The sequence below is a fragment of the Oncorhynchus mykiss genome, chromosome 14 (assembly GCF_013265735.2).
Source record: "Oncorhynchus mykiss isolate Arlee chromosome 14, USDA_OmykA_1.1, whole genome shotgun sequence".
Classification (NCBI taxonomy): Eukaryota; Metazoa; Chordata; class Actinopteri; order Salmoniformes; family Salmonidae; genus Oncorhynchus; species Oncorhynchus mykiss.
The window spans coordinates 27451857-27466425 of NC_048578.1; the positions used below are offsets into that span (position 1 = coordinate 27451857).

Sequence of the window (14569 nt, forward strand, 5' to 3'; positions counted from 1 at the left end):
GCTGCTTTACTCAAGAAACCAAAAAAAGAGACCATGTTATTAACTCAAAATATATATAATTGTTACATTGTTTGCAAACTGATATGTGACATGTATTAATGACAAAATAACATGCAAAACAGGCAAGCCTTATTTTTTGCCCCACATGCCCTGAATGACGAGTCGCGACTGGGTAGCTGATATCCAGAGCTTAAATTGCCAAATTGATTAGTCACAGGAATCAGAATGAATAAAGCCAATACAACTGCCTGTTTTACAAATGGATGGGCCATCCTAAAATGCCATTGCAGGCTGACATGGTAGGCTGCACCCCATTAAGCACGGACAGACGCCAATGTCTTTTGGACCTCTTTTCAGTCCCGTTAGGACAGCCGTCTTTTTTTTGTATTTTACAAACCGTAGGCCTACCACGTAGATGGGCATTCCTAAAATGACATTTCCAGCTACACTGTAGGCTATACCACAATAAGCACAGAACGACACTGATGCCTTTTGGACATATTTTTTTTGTGATGTCCAGACTGGAGGTCTTTTTTTGGTGCAGTCTGGACCAGCTTTGATTTCTACGTCCACGAACGTTTGTTTTTGGTCAGGACCAAATCTAAACCAATCATAGATGCCTGTTTGGTTCAGATTTGGTCTGGACCAGCCTTGATTTGGCCCAAACAGACATCTATTAATTATATATTCTCAACTTTCACCTAGAACCGAAAATGTGCTCGTATTTGTGGATGCATTTTCATAAACATAAAATAATTATTTATTTATTGGAATTGTGTCTGTGTTGTGTGTCTTATATTATATTATTAATGGCATAATGGCGTAACATAACATGCCTCATGTTGATAAATACATATTTAGTCCCTGAGACTGGAGCTCGCTCGTTGGTGCGCCCCACCCAATTGTCGTGCTCACTGATGGTGGCACCAAGAGCTCACGGTAAACACCCCTCGTGACGGAGTCATGAAGATACTGGAACAGACTGGGAGCGAAGGAGACATGATGGGAGGAGTGTGAAATTCTGGAAATAGTACAGACTTGCGACGATGTGACGCTTAAAACCACAAGCTATTGTGAGCGAGACTAATTATTTATCAAAAAGCCCATCGCCTGTTTCCTCGGTTCCGTGGAGGAACGGACAGATGCCCGCGGAAGATGCTGCGCTTCTGAAGACAGAGAGTGGTAAAGAATGGGTGCAGGGATGCTGACAATACAAATCCATGGCTGCACGTGAAGAACTAGCTTTCCCTGAGAGTGCATGAAAAAGATTCCACCTGATCATCTGATATAAAGCGGAGAACCGACGCTGCGATGGTGACCGACATGTTCTGAGCTGAGGGAACAGCGGCGAGATGAAGGCAGCGGTGAGACCTAAGCGCATGCGGCTTTTCTGGCGACTCGGTGTCTGTGGAGTCGGGATGATCACCGCCACCTGGCTCATGCAGCTCCTAGACGTAACAGGTGCGTTTCCCCCTGAGTCGCGTTATTTATTTCATTCATACATAAAATATCAGTGGTTTATTCAATCATCACACCTGTTTCATTATTAAAGTCTTATTATTTTAAAATGTTTTATTTAACTAGGCAAGACAGTTAATTAAGAACAAATGCTTATTTACAATGACGGCCTACCCCGGCCTCCCCTAAAAACAATGTGATCGCTTTTTATAAACACATAATATTAAATAGGCTAATATCTTTTAGGAAATAATTTATGCTGCTCTATCCTAACAGACTCTCCAAGCCCCAGTGATGTTGTTGGTGACTTCCCGTGGTCTAAGAGAGAACTAATGCAGGAGAGAGAAGAGGAGAACCACACCTCCTACACTCCTACAACGCCCAGAGCTGGTGCACAAGTGTTTTTGTTTGTTCCTATACTCTTGGATCATTAGTGTCTTGTCTTTCTACCTGTGCATGACTCCTCTGCTTCCCACTCACTCATCCAGTGTTTCTAGCCTATCTGTCAATCTCTCTGGCGGTAAAGCCAGACTCAGTAAGTCGTAAATAAAATGTTTTTTTTTCTTCAGGTTTAATATATCTTGAAATGTATTGATGAAAGATGAATTTGCCATTTGGATCACTTCAAAGTGACACAAATGAAGGTTTTACGAATTATAACTCCAGCAGTTTTATTAACAAATTGCAGGTCAGATTTCTCTAGGAAATTATGAGGCATAGGCCTAGTGATAATTTCTATCGCACATGTTCTAAATGTCTCTCTGATCCCGCCACGACTACAGCAACACATCAACACTAAATATCTAGCTACACTACATGACCAAAAGTATGTGGACATCTGCTTGTCGAACATCTCTTTCCAAAATCACAGGTATTAATACAAAGGGGGGACACCTTTGTAGTTATAACAGCCTCCACTCTTCTGTGAAGGCTTTCCACTAGATGTTGGAACATTTCTGCGTGGACTTGCTTCCATTTAACCACAAGAGCATTAGTGAGGTCGGGCACTGATATTGGGCAATTAGGCCTGGCACACAGTCGGCGTTCCAATTCATTCCAAAAATGTTTGATGGGGTTGAGGTCAGGGCTCTGTGCATGCCAGTCAAGTTCTTTCACACCGATCTCTACAAACCATTTCTGCATGGACCTCGCTTTGTACACAGCGACATTGTCATGCTGAAACAGGAAAGGGCCTTCCCCAAACTGTTGTGACAAAGTTAGAAGTATAGAATCGTCTAGAATGTCATTGTATGCTGTAACGTTAAGATTTCCCTTCACTGGAACTAAGGGGCCTAGCCCGAACCATAAAAAGTAGCACCAGACCATTATTCCTCCTCCACCAAACTTTACAGTTGGCGCTATGCATTGGGGCAGTTAGCATTCTTCTGGCATTCGCCAAACTCAGAATCGTCCGCTGGACTGCCAGATGGTGAAGCGTGATTCATCACTCCAGAGAAAGCACTTCCACTGCTCCAGAGCTTTACACCACCCCAGCCGACAATTAGGCTTCTGTGCGGCTGCTCAGCCATGGAAACCTTTCCATGAAGCTCCTGACAAACAGGAATCCTGCTGATTTTGCTTCCAGAGGAAGTTTGGAATGCAGTAGTGAGTGTTACAACCGAGGACAGACTATTTTTACACGCTACGTGCTTCAGCACTCGGCATTCAACCACTTCTCGGCTGAGCCATTGTAGCTCCCGAGTGGCGCAGTGGTCTAAGGCACTGCATCTCAGTGCAAGTGGTGTCACTACAGTACCTGGTTTGAATCCAGGCTGTATCACGTCTGGCTGAGATTGGGAGTCCCATAGGCTGTCATTGTAAATAAGAATTTGTTCTTAATTGACTTGCCTAGGTAAATAAAGGTTAGAAAGCTCCTAGATGTTTTCTCTTCACAATAACAGCATTTACAGTTGACCGTGGCAGCACTAGCTGGGCAGAAATTTGATCAACTGACTTGTTGAAAAGGTGGCATCCTATGCAACCCTTTGATGGCACATTTAGTCAACCCTGTAGTTGCTATGGGTCAAGCATATTTTTTTATTTAACTTGACAAGTCAGTTCAGAACACATTTTTTATTTATGATGACGGCCAAATCCGGACGACGCTGGGCTTTATGGGACTCGGCCGGATGTGATACAGCCTGAATTCAAACCAGGGACTGTAGTGATGCAGTGCCTTAGACCGCTGCGTTACTCGGGAGCCCAGATAACACTGCTACGGTTGCTCCGCATTAGGCGGCCTATATTGTTGAACTTGTCTATGTAAATTAAAATGTCATTTTACTGCTGTAACGTTCATAGCTGACTCAACTTGTAGATTTTGATTTTTTTGTGCAGTAGAGTAACCTACATGCTTGTAGGCTACAAGCAAACGAGAACACCAGCTGTCTGATACTGACAGATCAAAGGATGGCTTGCCCAGTGGCCGCTTGAGAATTATGTTTTGCCTGGGTTTGTTTTGGCTCCCCGACAGTTTGATATTTCATAATCACAAATGACGTAAATTATACTTACTGAGTCTGGCTGGGGTTTACTGGGGTTCAGACTGATGCCTAAACCCTCATTAATACGCCTTTGAGGTCTGTGTTGCTAGGCAACTAAATGCTAAATTCTAGAACTGTTAGCAGAGTGTATTCTGAGCTTTTTTAAATGCTGCCCTGTTAGTATCGCCCACTTTTCTTGTCACGTCTGGTGTGTGTGTGTGCGTGCTTAAGTTAGTGTGTGTGTAGCATGTGCGTAGGCCAATGTGAATGAGTTTAGGGTCCAGGCCAAGGGGTCTGAGGTAGGTTGCTTACAGTGCATTTGGGAAAGTATTCAGACCCCTTGACTTTTTCCACATTTTGTTATGTTACAGCCTGTATTAAATGGTTTTTACCCCCTCAATCTACACACAATACCCCCATACTGTCACCCCCCCTGAAATATCATATTTACATAAGTATTCAGACCCTTTACTCAGTAATTTGCTGAAGCACATTTGGCAGCGATTACAGTCTCGAGGCTTGTTGGGTATGATGCTACAAGCTTGGCACATCTGTATTTGGAGAGTTTCTCCCATTCTTCTCTGCCTTTCCTCTCAAGCTCTGTCAGGTTGGATGGGGAGCGTCGCTGCACAGCTATTTTCAGGTCTCTCTAGAGATGTTTGATTGAACTCAAGTCCAAGCTCTGGCTGGGCCACTCAAGGACATTGACAGACTTGTCCCGAAGCCACTCTTGCGTTGTATTGGCTGTGTGCTTAGGCTCGTTGTCCTGTTGGAAGGTGAACCTTCCCCCCCCAGTCTGAGGACCTGAGCACTCTGTAGCAGGTTTTCATCAAGGGTCTCTGTACTTTGCCCCGTTCATCTTTCCCTCAATCCTGACTAGACTCCCAGTCCCTGCCGCTGAAAAGCATCCCCACAGCATGATACTGCCACCACCATGATTCACCGTAGGGATGGTGCCAGGTTTCCTCCAGACGTGAAACTTGGCATTCAGGCCAAAGAGTTCAATCAGACCAGAGAATCTTGTTTATCATGGTCTGAGAGTCTTTAGGTGCCCTTTGTATGAATTCTTATACACTATATTGGGCCCAGCCTTTGGAACTTTGGTTTTCCTAGATATGGCTACTGACGTGATTCCTTATTCTATATACCAGAGAAGTATTTTAGTTCTACATCATGGAAATCTATCTGAGCATTGGCCAACGTTTTGTCCTGCTGAACGCTGCCCAGGATCAAGGTTGTAGAATACTCACCAATTAAGGAGGTGAAGAGCTCAGGGGCAAACTCCGAGCAGGCTGTCATGTGCCTTTTACTGAAGAGTGGCTTCCTTCTCGCCACTCTACCATAAAGGCCTGATTGGTGGAGGGCTGCAGAGATGGTGGTCCTTATGGAAGGTTCCCCCATCTACAAAGAGGAACTCTGGAGCTCTGTCAGAGTGACCATCAGGTTCTTGGTCATCTTCTCCCCCATTTGCTCAGTTTGGCCGGGCGGCCAGCTCTAGGAAGAGTCTTGGTGGTTACAAACTTCTTCCATTTAAGATAGAAGGAGGCCACTGTGTTCTTGGAGACCTTCAATGCTGTTTTGGTACCCTTCCCCAGATCTGTGTCTCGACACAATCCTGTCTCGGAGCTCTACGGACTATTCCTTTGACCTCATGGCTTGGTTTTTGCTCTGTCATGCACTTTCAACTCTGGGACCTTACATAGACAGGTGTGTGCCTTTCCAAATCATGTCCAATCAATTGAATTTACCACAGGTGGACTCCAAGTTGTAGAAACATCTCAAGGATGATCAATGGAAACAGGATGCACCTGAGCTCAATTTCGATTCTCATAGCAAGGGGTCTGAATACTTATGTAAATAAGGTATTTCTGTTTGACATTTTTAATACATTTGCAAACATTTCAAAAACCTGTTTTCGCTTTGTCATTATGGGGTATTGTGTGTAGATTGATGAGGACAAAAAATAATTTAATCAATTTTAGAATAAGGCTGTAACGTCACAAAATGTGGAAAAAGTAAGGGGTCTGAACTTACCGAATGCACTGTATATCCTAAAGAGTCCACTTATACCAGGAACTGTGTGGCTGTTGCTAGGGGATGATATGGAACACTCACATGGTCACATGATCTCAAATCTCAAGAACTGCTAGAGTTTTAGAGTGCAACAAACTGTCTTATTCCCTTGAATTGGAACCCTTCTTCAGAAAACACACTCAATCTCTCTCTCCTCTCTTTCAGCAATCCATGAGTTTCCAGCAGATATTTTCTCTCCAGAGCAGAGGAGAAAAGGAGCAGTTCTCCTCCATGCAGTCTGTGTGAGTGGCCTACCATGTTATTGGGAATTAGAATGCATATATAGTCATTTAATAGGATCTCTATGTAGCTTACTGCGTTGTTTAACAATGCTGTCATTGTACACCATTCTACTGTAACAGTACCCCAACAATCACTATGTCATCCAACTCAGTCCACAGACAGGCTGTTTCTTCTCCTGTGTTTTCTAGGCGATCTACATGTTCTATGCCCTGGCTATAGTCTGTGATGTCTATTTTGTTCCATCACTGGAGAAGATATCAGAGGTGACAATAAAAACACTTTCCCACTTCTGTTGGTTTCTTTGCAAGTTGACATTTATTGTCATGAGTCTTGCCCTAGAGGCAAAACTGAACCATTTCTGCTAGATGGGCCAGCTGCAAAGTCAAAATTGGCTATATTGTAAAAATATTCGCTTTTTGGTCTTATTTTAAGGTTAGGCATTAGGGTTAGCAGTGTGTTTAAGGTTAGGGTCAAGTGTTGGGTTAGGTTTAATGACTTTTTGGCTGTGCCAGCTCGTGACCACTCTGCATTGCTGCGTCTAGTATATGTCATCTCAATAAATGCCAACCTGCAGTTTGTTTCCCTCATTACTTTTTGATTGCCTCTTCACTGTTTGACGTTTGTTTTAATTACAAAGGCTCTCTGTTTATCCATTAACCTCTTTTCTAGAATCTTCAACTCAGTGAGGATGTTGCCGGGGCAACATTCATGGCGGCTGGGAGCTCCGCCCCTGAGCTCTTCACCTCCTTAATTGGTCAGTATTCTACATCCTTGATCCTGGGCCGCGTTCAGCAGGACAAAACGTTGGCCAACGTTCAGATAGAAATCTATGATGTAGAACAAACATACTTCTCTGGTATATAGAATAAAGAATCACGTCAGCTCTAGTCATGGGATATCTATCTGCAAAGTTCCACAACGCTTTTTGTTCTGAACATAGCCCAGGTCACCAGAAGGGGCCTGCAAATGCATACCGATTGGACTGATTGGATCAATATGCACTGCTGTTGACCTCCTCTTGTTCTCCCAGGTGTCTTCATCACGAAAGGTGACCTGGGGGTAGGCACCATTGTGGGATCGGCTGTCTTCAACATCCTCGTCATCATCGGCATTTGTGGGATCTTTGCCGGACAGGTTACTCAACTTTTTTGAGACAGGTGAAAGCAATATGGTAGGATTTAGATTTAGACAGGCAGTGTTGTTCAGCAGTATGTTGTGTTCTCTCTCTCAGCCGATCTCGCTGAGCTGGTGGCCGCTGCTTCGGGATTCTCTCTACTACATCCTGTCTATATTGATGCTGATTGTGGTGATCTATGATGACAAAGTGATTTGGTAAGGACATTGGACCATTAACAAGACTGGGTTCTCTACATATTTATAACTCAGTGATACATACAGATTGTGCTTTTAAACAGTTTTTCTCTGTTGTAGGTGGGAGACCATCATACTGATCTCCATGTATCTAGTCTACATTATCATCATGAAGTGAGTAACTGACTACATTATCATCATAGGGTAGGTTACTGACTATATTATTACCATGAAGTAACTGGCTACATTATCATCGTGGAGTGAGTAACTGGCTACATTATCACCATGAAGGGAGTTACTGACTGCATTATCACCATGAGCTGAGTTACTGACTACATTATTATCATGAAGTGAGTAACTGACTATATTTTCATCGTGGGGTTGGTTACTGACTACATTATCATCATGGGGTAGGTTACTGACTACATTATCATCATGGGGTAGGTTACTGGCTACATTATCATCATGTGGTAGGTTACTGGCTACATTATTATCATAATGGAGTAGGTTACTGGCTACATTATCATCATGGGGTAGGTTACTGGCTACATTATCATCGTGGGGTAGGTTACTGGCTACATTATCATCATGGGGTAGGTTACTGACTACATTATCATCATGGGGTAGGTTACTGACTACATTATCATCATGGGGTAGGTTACTGACTACATTATCATCATGGGGTAGGTTACTGGCTACATTATCATAATGGGGTAGGTTACTGGCTACATTATCATCATGGGGTAGGTTACTGGCTACATTATCATCATGGGGTAGGTTACTGACTACATTATCATCATGGGGTAGGTTACTGGCTACATTATCATCATGGGGTAGGTTACTGACTACATTATCATCATGGGGTAGGTTACTGACTTTGTCTGTGCCTCTTATAGTTTACTATTTGTTCAGTTCCCCTTCTTACCCCACAACATTTTACTTCAGATAAGCACAAGCAAGGTATCTATCCAGGACAGATGTTGGTTGCTATACTGTGTGTGTGTTTTGTGTAGGTTCAACAGACCCCTGTCAGGCTGGGTGGAGAGGCACTGTGGTCGAGGGGGCCAGCCCTGCTTCAGTACCTTGAGACGGACCACCGCAGTGGGGCATGGGGGAGTTGACTGTGACACAGACATGGTGCTGCTGAAGAGAGGTCGGTTTGTGTCTCTACCACTGATTGTTTGTGTGTGTACACACACACTTATATCCACATTGCTTCAAATTGTTTTCAATCAAATGGAACATATCCCATTGGATCATGATTCTAAAATAGACAGACATAAAGTAGCTCTTTCAGTTGAAAACCTACTTTTGCTCACCTCCTCCCTCTCTCCTTTATCCTCCTCTCTCCTCATCTCTCTCTCTCCTCCTCCCTATCTACTCCTCTTCCCTCTTCTCCACCTCCTCCTCCTCCAACATCTCTCTCTCAGATTCGTGTGCAGGGCAGGAGACTGCAGTAGTGATGGTGGATGAGTTGATGAGTCTGCACCCTCACCAGCTGAGCTTCTCTGAGGCAAGCCTCCATCTCCTGATCACCCCACATTTCCCCCCCTACACACGCCTCCGCATGGCAGGACGCATGGTCATCAATGAGGTACACAGGACACACGAGCACACACCACACACACAGCAGTATGTCTCCACACCTTAGCATGGAAAGATGCATGGTTATTATAGAAGTTATTATAGAAGTGCAAAAAACACACACGTAGGGCTGTTGCGGTGTCCGTATTACCGCCACACCAGCGGTCACGAGTAATGAAGGCAGTCAAATTCCATGTGACCGTTTAGTCACAGTAATTAGGCTTTTCCAAGCTCTGCTGGTCATTAGTAGCCTACCAAACTTGCTAACTGCCTGGTACTCAGCACTCTCTTGTCCCTCTAATCACTCTGACATCAATGCAAATGTGATCAAAAATATAATTAAACACTTCATGAGCTCATGTTGCGCATCATTTTTATAGGTGAGAAAACAGAGTGATGGCCTCTATTAAAAAGAGGAGGATCCCATCTGCTTTCTATAGGCTAGGTCTACTATATATTTATTTCTCAACTTTCCTAATATTTAGCTAATATTAAGCACATTGGTTCTCTTTACAACAGAAGTATAGCCTACCTGCTGGCATGAAAATGAATCACAGGAAAAGTGTCCTCTATTTGCTATTTAAGTGCAGAGATGACATGTATTTTTCCCCTGCCCCTGTTACGAGACAGGTGCATGATAATGGTCCATTCTAAATCAAAATTAATTTTACACGTATATGTAAAGACAAAAATAAAATCAATGATAGTCTGATGGGTGACAATATTAGCTTATTACTTGTCAATTATATATTATCACTTGTGATGCCCATCTTAAGGCAAGAAAAAATGCCTTTTTTGAGTCATAGTCACACACCTCATGTAGCCTAGCCCATAGGCCTATATGTTTTGATAAGATTTGTATCACTACTAAAGTGGCCAAAAACGTATTTAAAATGAAGCACATTAATCCACTTTACAAAGGGTGTAAAGCTAAACTGGCACACATACTGTACGCATGGCCTGAGTTTCAAGTTTCGGGAAGATCATTTTCACCATAAAAATGCACCTTCATAGTAAAAGCATTACATGCATAATCACATTTGTGGTCACTTTTGATAATGGTGTTTTCCGCTAATGGAACATTCATTGTGAATGAGAGACTAAATGAAGCATATCGGAGGACCTATTTCTTTGTTAACCGCTCAACACATAATAGCTGCATGTGCACACTCCCTCAAATCATCTGGATAAAATATCCTTTCTATTTTATTCAGCTTTGTTCTATTGTATTCTTCATACTATAAAATAATGACACAGAATTCCAGGCAAATCTTGTCTGCTAAATGAACTAGTGTAGCCCACAGCCATATGCCACAGCCACATCAGGACCTGACATAAGGACAACTCAGAGTATGTTATTCTGTTCTTATGAAATAGACTACATTTTCTTCATATCATGTTTCTTTAGACCTGTCTAAAATAAATCATGGATTTATTGTTATGGTGTAGGCTATAATACATAGATTTATTAGACTTTTAAAATGGAGATGTTCCAATGGTCTGCATCAGTGGCTTGTAGGCTATGTGTGGAAGCCAGGAGATGCTAAATGTATTTATGTTAATTAACTGTAAATTACCGTGAGACTGACAGTTATTTGCTTGACCATCACCGCTACAGCCCTACACACATGCATTGCATATTTCCTAACTCTCCCATGCCTTTGCTTTTGCTGGATGCACGATTACAAAGCACAAACACAGACCCACTATGCTTGTTTCATCCCTTGTATTCTGTTCTGGCTGAATGCTGAAAGCCAACATTGTGCTGCTGGAGTTGTGACAGACTTTAACAAATAAAAACTGTAAAACGTATAAAGTTTGTCTCTTACCTTCTCACTCACAGAGACAGAGGTTGAGCCGGGCTCGGGGCCAGGAGGAGAACGGTGGGGAGGAGGGGGGAGATGGGGCCACATGGGAAATAGGGAACAGTGGGGCAGGGGAGGAGAGGGGAGATGGGGGGGCATCATGGGCAATAGAGAACGGTGGAGCGGGAGACAGTGAAAGGCAGCCACTGGAGGGGGACGGAGACAGGGATGGGGGGACGGAGGGGAACACAGAGGGGTTACAGCCCGAAGAGGAGGAGCTAGAGGAAGAAGAGGAGGTCTCCTTCAGTCCCTTCATAGTGCCAGGTGAGCGTAACCTTACAAACACATTTACAAACAAGGAACCTGTTGCTATATTCTGATGATATTGAGCCTGGTTCCTCTCAAGGTTTCTTGCTGCTGCTTCTTGCTCTTTGTAGATTGAGGTCAGGTTACTGTAAAGCTCTTCGTAGATTGAGGTCAGGTTACTGTAAAGCTCTTCGTAGATTGAGGTCAGGTTACTGTAAAGCTCTTCGTAGATTGAGGTCAGGTTACTGTAAAGCTCTTCGTAGATTGAGGTCAGGTTACTGTAAAGCTCTTCGTAGATTGAGGTCAGGTTACTGTAAAGCTCTTCGTAGATTGAGGTCAGGTTACTGTAAAGCTCTTCGTAGATTGAGGTCAGGTTACTGTAAAGCTCTTCGTAGATTGAGGTCAGGTTACTGTAAAGCTCTTTGTGACTACTCTTGCACTTTGTGATTGATGATTGAAAAACCAAGGTGCTGCTCCCTCCATCCTCAGGAGGGCACTGTGAGCGTGTGCGCTGGCTGGTGTCATGGCCTCTGTGCCTGCTGCTCTGCTGCACTGTACCCAACTGTGTCCTGCCTCGCTGGAGCCGCTGGTACCTCCTGACCTTCCTGGCCTCCACACTCTGGATCGCAGTCTTCTCCTACCTCATGGTCTGGATGGTATGACTACAGATCACACATACACAAGCTCACACATAAAAACAAACACATGTTCCTACACATACAAATGGGATTTGATCATGTTGATAAGAATGTAACAGCTTTATAATAACCCTGTCACCAAATGCCCTCTATGCTCCCAGGTGACCATTATCAGTTACACGCTGGGTATCCCTGAGGTGGTGATGGGCATCACCTTCCTGGCAGCTGGCACCAGCGTACCGGACTGTATGGCCAGCCTGATCGTCGCACGACAAGGTAGTCAAATTCGAATCAATCTGTGTGTGTTGTGACGTTAGCCTTTTTTGTTTGTTTTGTACGGTATGAAGGACATGCCTGTCTAACAGTAGTAGGCCTTGTTTTGACTGGTGTGTGTATTGTAGGTATGGGGGATATGGCTGTCTCTAACAGTAGGCCTTGTTTTGACTGGTGTGTGTGTGTATTGTAGGTATGGGGGATATGGCTGTCTCTAACTCCATTGGCAGTAATATCTTCGATGTGCTTCTGGGACTTGGGTTCCCTTGGTTCCTGCGCACTCTGGTGGTCGACTACGGATCAGTGGTAGGGACAGATTTTTTTTGTGTGTTGATTTGTTTCTGTGTGGCTCTGGTTGACAAATGTTCATCAACCAAAAAGCTAGGTATTGTGTCTTTGAGGTTGCCAGATGTGCATCTACATAAAGAGGTTGTGTTTTTATGGTTGGCAGGTGTATATCAACAGTAAAGGCCTGGTCTATTCAGTTGTTCTGCTGTTGGGTTCAGTGTTCCTCACTGTGAGTATCACTGTAATATCTTTTAAAGTTATTTGCATAACCATATCTGACTGTATATAGTACTTTTCTGCTGCTCTAATCTTCTCTGTCCACCTCTCACTTCTTTCTCCATTTCTCTCTATCACTCTCTCTGCAGGTCCTGAGTGTTCATCTGAACCGTTGGTGGTTGGACCGCAGACTGGGTCTCTGTCTCATGATGCTCTATGTCATCTTCCTACTCTGCTCGGTCGGCTTCCAGCGACTGTAGGCCAGGTTCCCAAACATTTTAGTATGATTATTATGATACTATTTGATGTGATGTTTTCACTTGTTGACATTATTTATCAGTTGTATGTGTACGGGTATTTAGTTACGGTTCATTTGCATTTGAGACATTTATGGATATTGTTATTGATGGGAAACCTCACATTTTATCTTTGAATAATGTTTCAAACTGGATCTTTTACATAGTTTTATACAGAGCAACTAGAGAAATGTGTGATATCCGAAGATGACCAGTCGAGAACATCCACTTCACACAATGAATTTATAATGTATTGAATTTCTATCTACAGTTTACAGTTACTTGATGACAATGATGAATCATATTCTTTAGAGTGAAAGTGTTAAAAGGCCCAGTGCAGTCAAACTTGATTTTCCTGTTTTTATATATATTTTCACACTGCGTTTGGAATAATACATTCCAACAGTATGATAATGCCCTTTCAGTGTAAGAGGTGTTTGAAAAGACAGTGGGGATGGAGTTTTGGCCTGCCTGCTAAATTACTTAAGACCTATTACAAAGAGTTCCAGACCTATTTTTGACCATTGTTTTAAATGAAAATCATTGTAAGGTACTTAATTGTTACCCAGAAATGATTTGATATTGAGATAAAAACAATGCATTGGACCTTTTAAGACCCAATATTGTATTGCTTGTAGGAGTTCCACAGCAGTAACCATACTCTGCTAATCATATATAATTGTATGCTTGTAGGATGACTCATGTATGTAGACTGTACAAAAATATAAACACATGTAAAGTGTTGGTTCCATGTTTCACGAGCTGAAATAAAAGAGCCCAGAAATGTTCCATGTGCACAAAAAGCTTATTTCTCTCAAATTTTGTTTATCCCTGTTAGTGAGCATTTTATCCTTTGCCAAGATAATCCATCCACCTGACAAGTGTGGCACATCAAGAAGCTGATTAAACAGAAGGCCACTAAAGTGTACAGATGTCTCTAGTTTTGATGGAGTGCAATTGGCATGTTGAATGCCCAGAGAATTGGATGTTCATTTCTCTACTACAAGCGGTCTCCGTCATTTTAGGCAATTTGTCAGTATATCAGTCAGGCCTCAAAACCGCAGACCATGTGTATGGTGTTTTGCTGATGTCAATGTTGTGAACAGTGCCCTGTGGTGGCAGTGGGGTTATGGTATGGGCAGACACAAGCTACAGACAATTTGAATGCATAAAAATACAGTGATGAGATCCTAAATCCCATTGTGAGGCACATTTTTTTTTTTTTAAAGGTATCGGTGACCAGCAGATACATGTCTATTTCCGGTTATGTGAAATCCATAGATCACGGCCTAATTTATTTAAATTGACTAGTTTCCTCATGTGAAATCTTTGAAATTGTTGCATGTTGCATTTGTGTTTAGCATGTTTTATTCACTCACTGTTGGACTGATGATTGCACTGTTTTCATTGCTGTAAGTACTTCAGAGCATTGTTTCTGTTCAGAGAATGAGTGAGTGCAATAAATACCACAGTCTGTGCAATAATTCCTTTTGCAGTCTCCCTCCTTTAAATGTAGCCCTCCCTGAGTTTCTTGTAAGTTATGGAGGTACCTATTGCTGAAGTATGAACAGAAGCTTGGGAATGTTCCCTAAGAC

The 14569-nt window shown here is 42.9% G+C and overlaps 1 protein-coding gene across 2 annotated transcripts; it reads left to right on the forward strand.

The window, feature by feature from the left end:
* The first annotated feature begins 892 nt into the window (after positions 1-892).
* Positions 893-14458, forward strand: LOC110489045 (sodium/potassium/calcium exchanger 3). Of its 2 annotated transcripts, none has more exons than XM_021561595.2 (16): positions 893-1461; positions 1735-1848; positions 6180-6256; positions 6446-6520; positions 6927-7011; positions 7288-7391; positions 7489-7589; positions 7689-7742; positions 8582-8721; positions 8999-9081; positions 10996-11281; positions 11753-11919; positions 12063-12177; positions 12368-12480; positions 12626-12691; positions 12828-14458. In XM_021561595.2, the coding sequence occupies exons 1-16, from the start codon at positions 1353-1355 to the stop codon at positions 12936-12938; spliced, it is 1800 nt and encodes a 599-aa protein (XP_021417270.1). In that variant the 5' UTR covers positions 893-1352; the 3' UTR covers positions 12939-14458. The 2 variants fall into 2 exon arrangements, with proteins under 2 accessions (XP_021417270.1, XP_021417269.1); XM_021561594.2 differs by having other exon boundaries at positions 894-1461; positions 8999-9162.
* Positions 14459-14569: the final 111 nt, after the last annotated feature.

Coding starts and splice junctions, on each gene's coding strand:
- LOC110489045 (XM_021561594.2), top strand. CDS start 1,353: ATGAAGGCAGCGGTGAGACCTAAGCGCATGCGGCTTTTCTGGCGACTC. Junction 8,722..8,998: donor CATGGTGCTGCTGAAGAGAG/GTCGGTTTGTGT, acceptor TCTCTCTCTCAG/ATTCGTGTGCAGGGCAGGAG. Junction 12,481..12,625: donor TGGTCGACTACGGATCAGTG/GTAGGGACAGAT, acceptor TATGGTTGGCAG/GTGTATATCAACAGTAAAGG.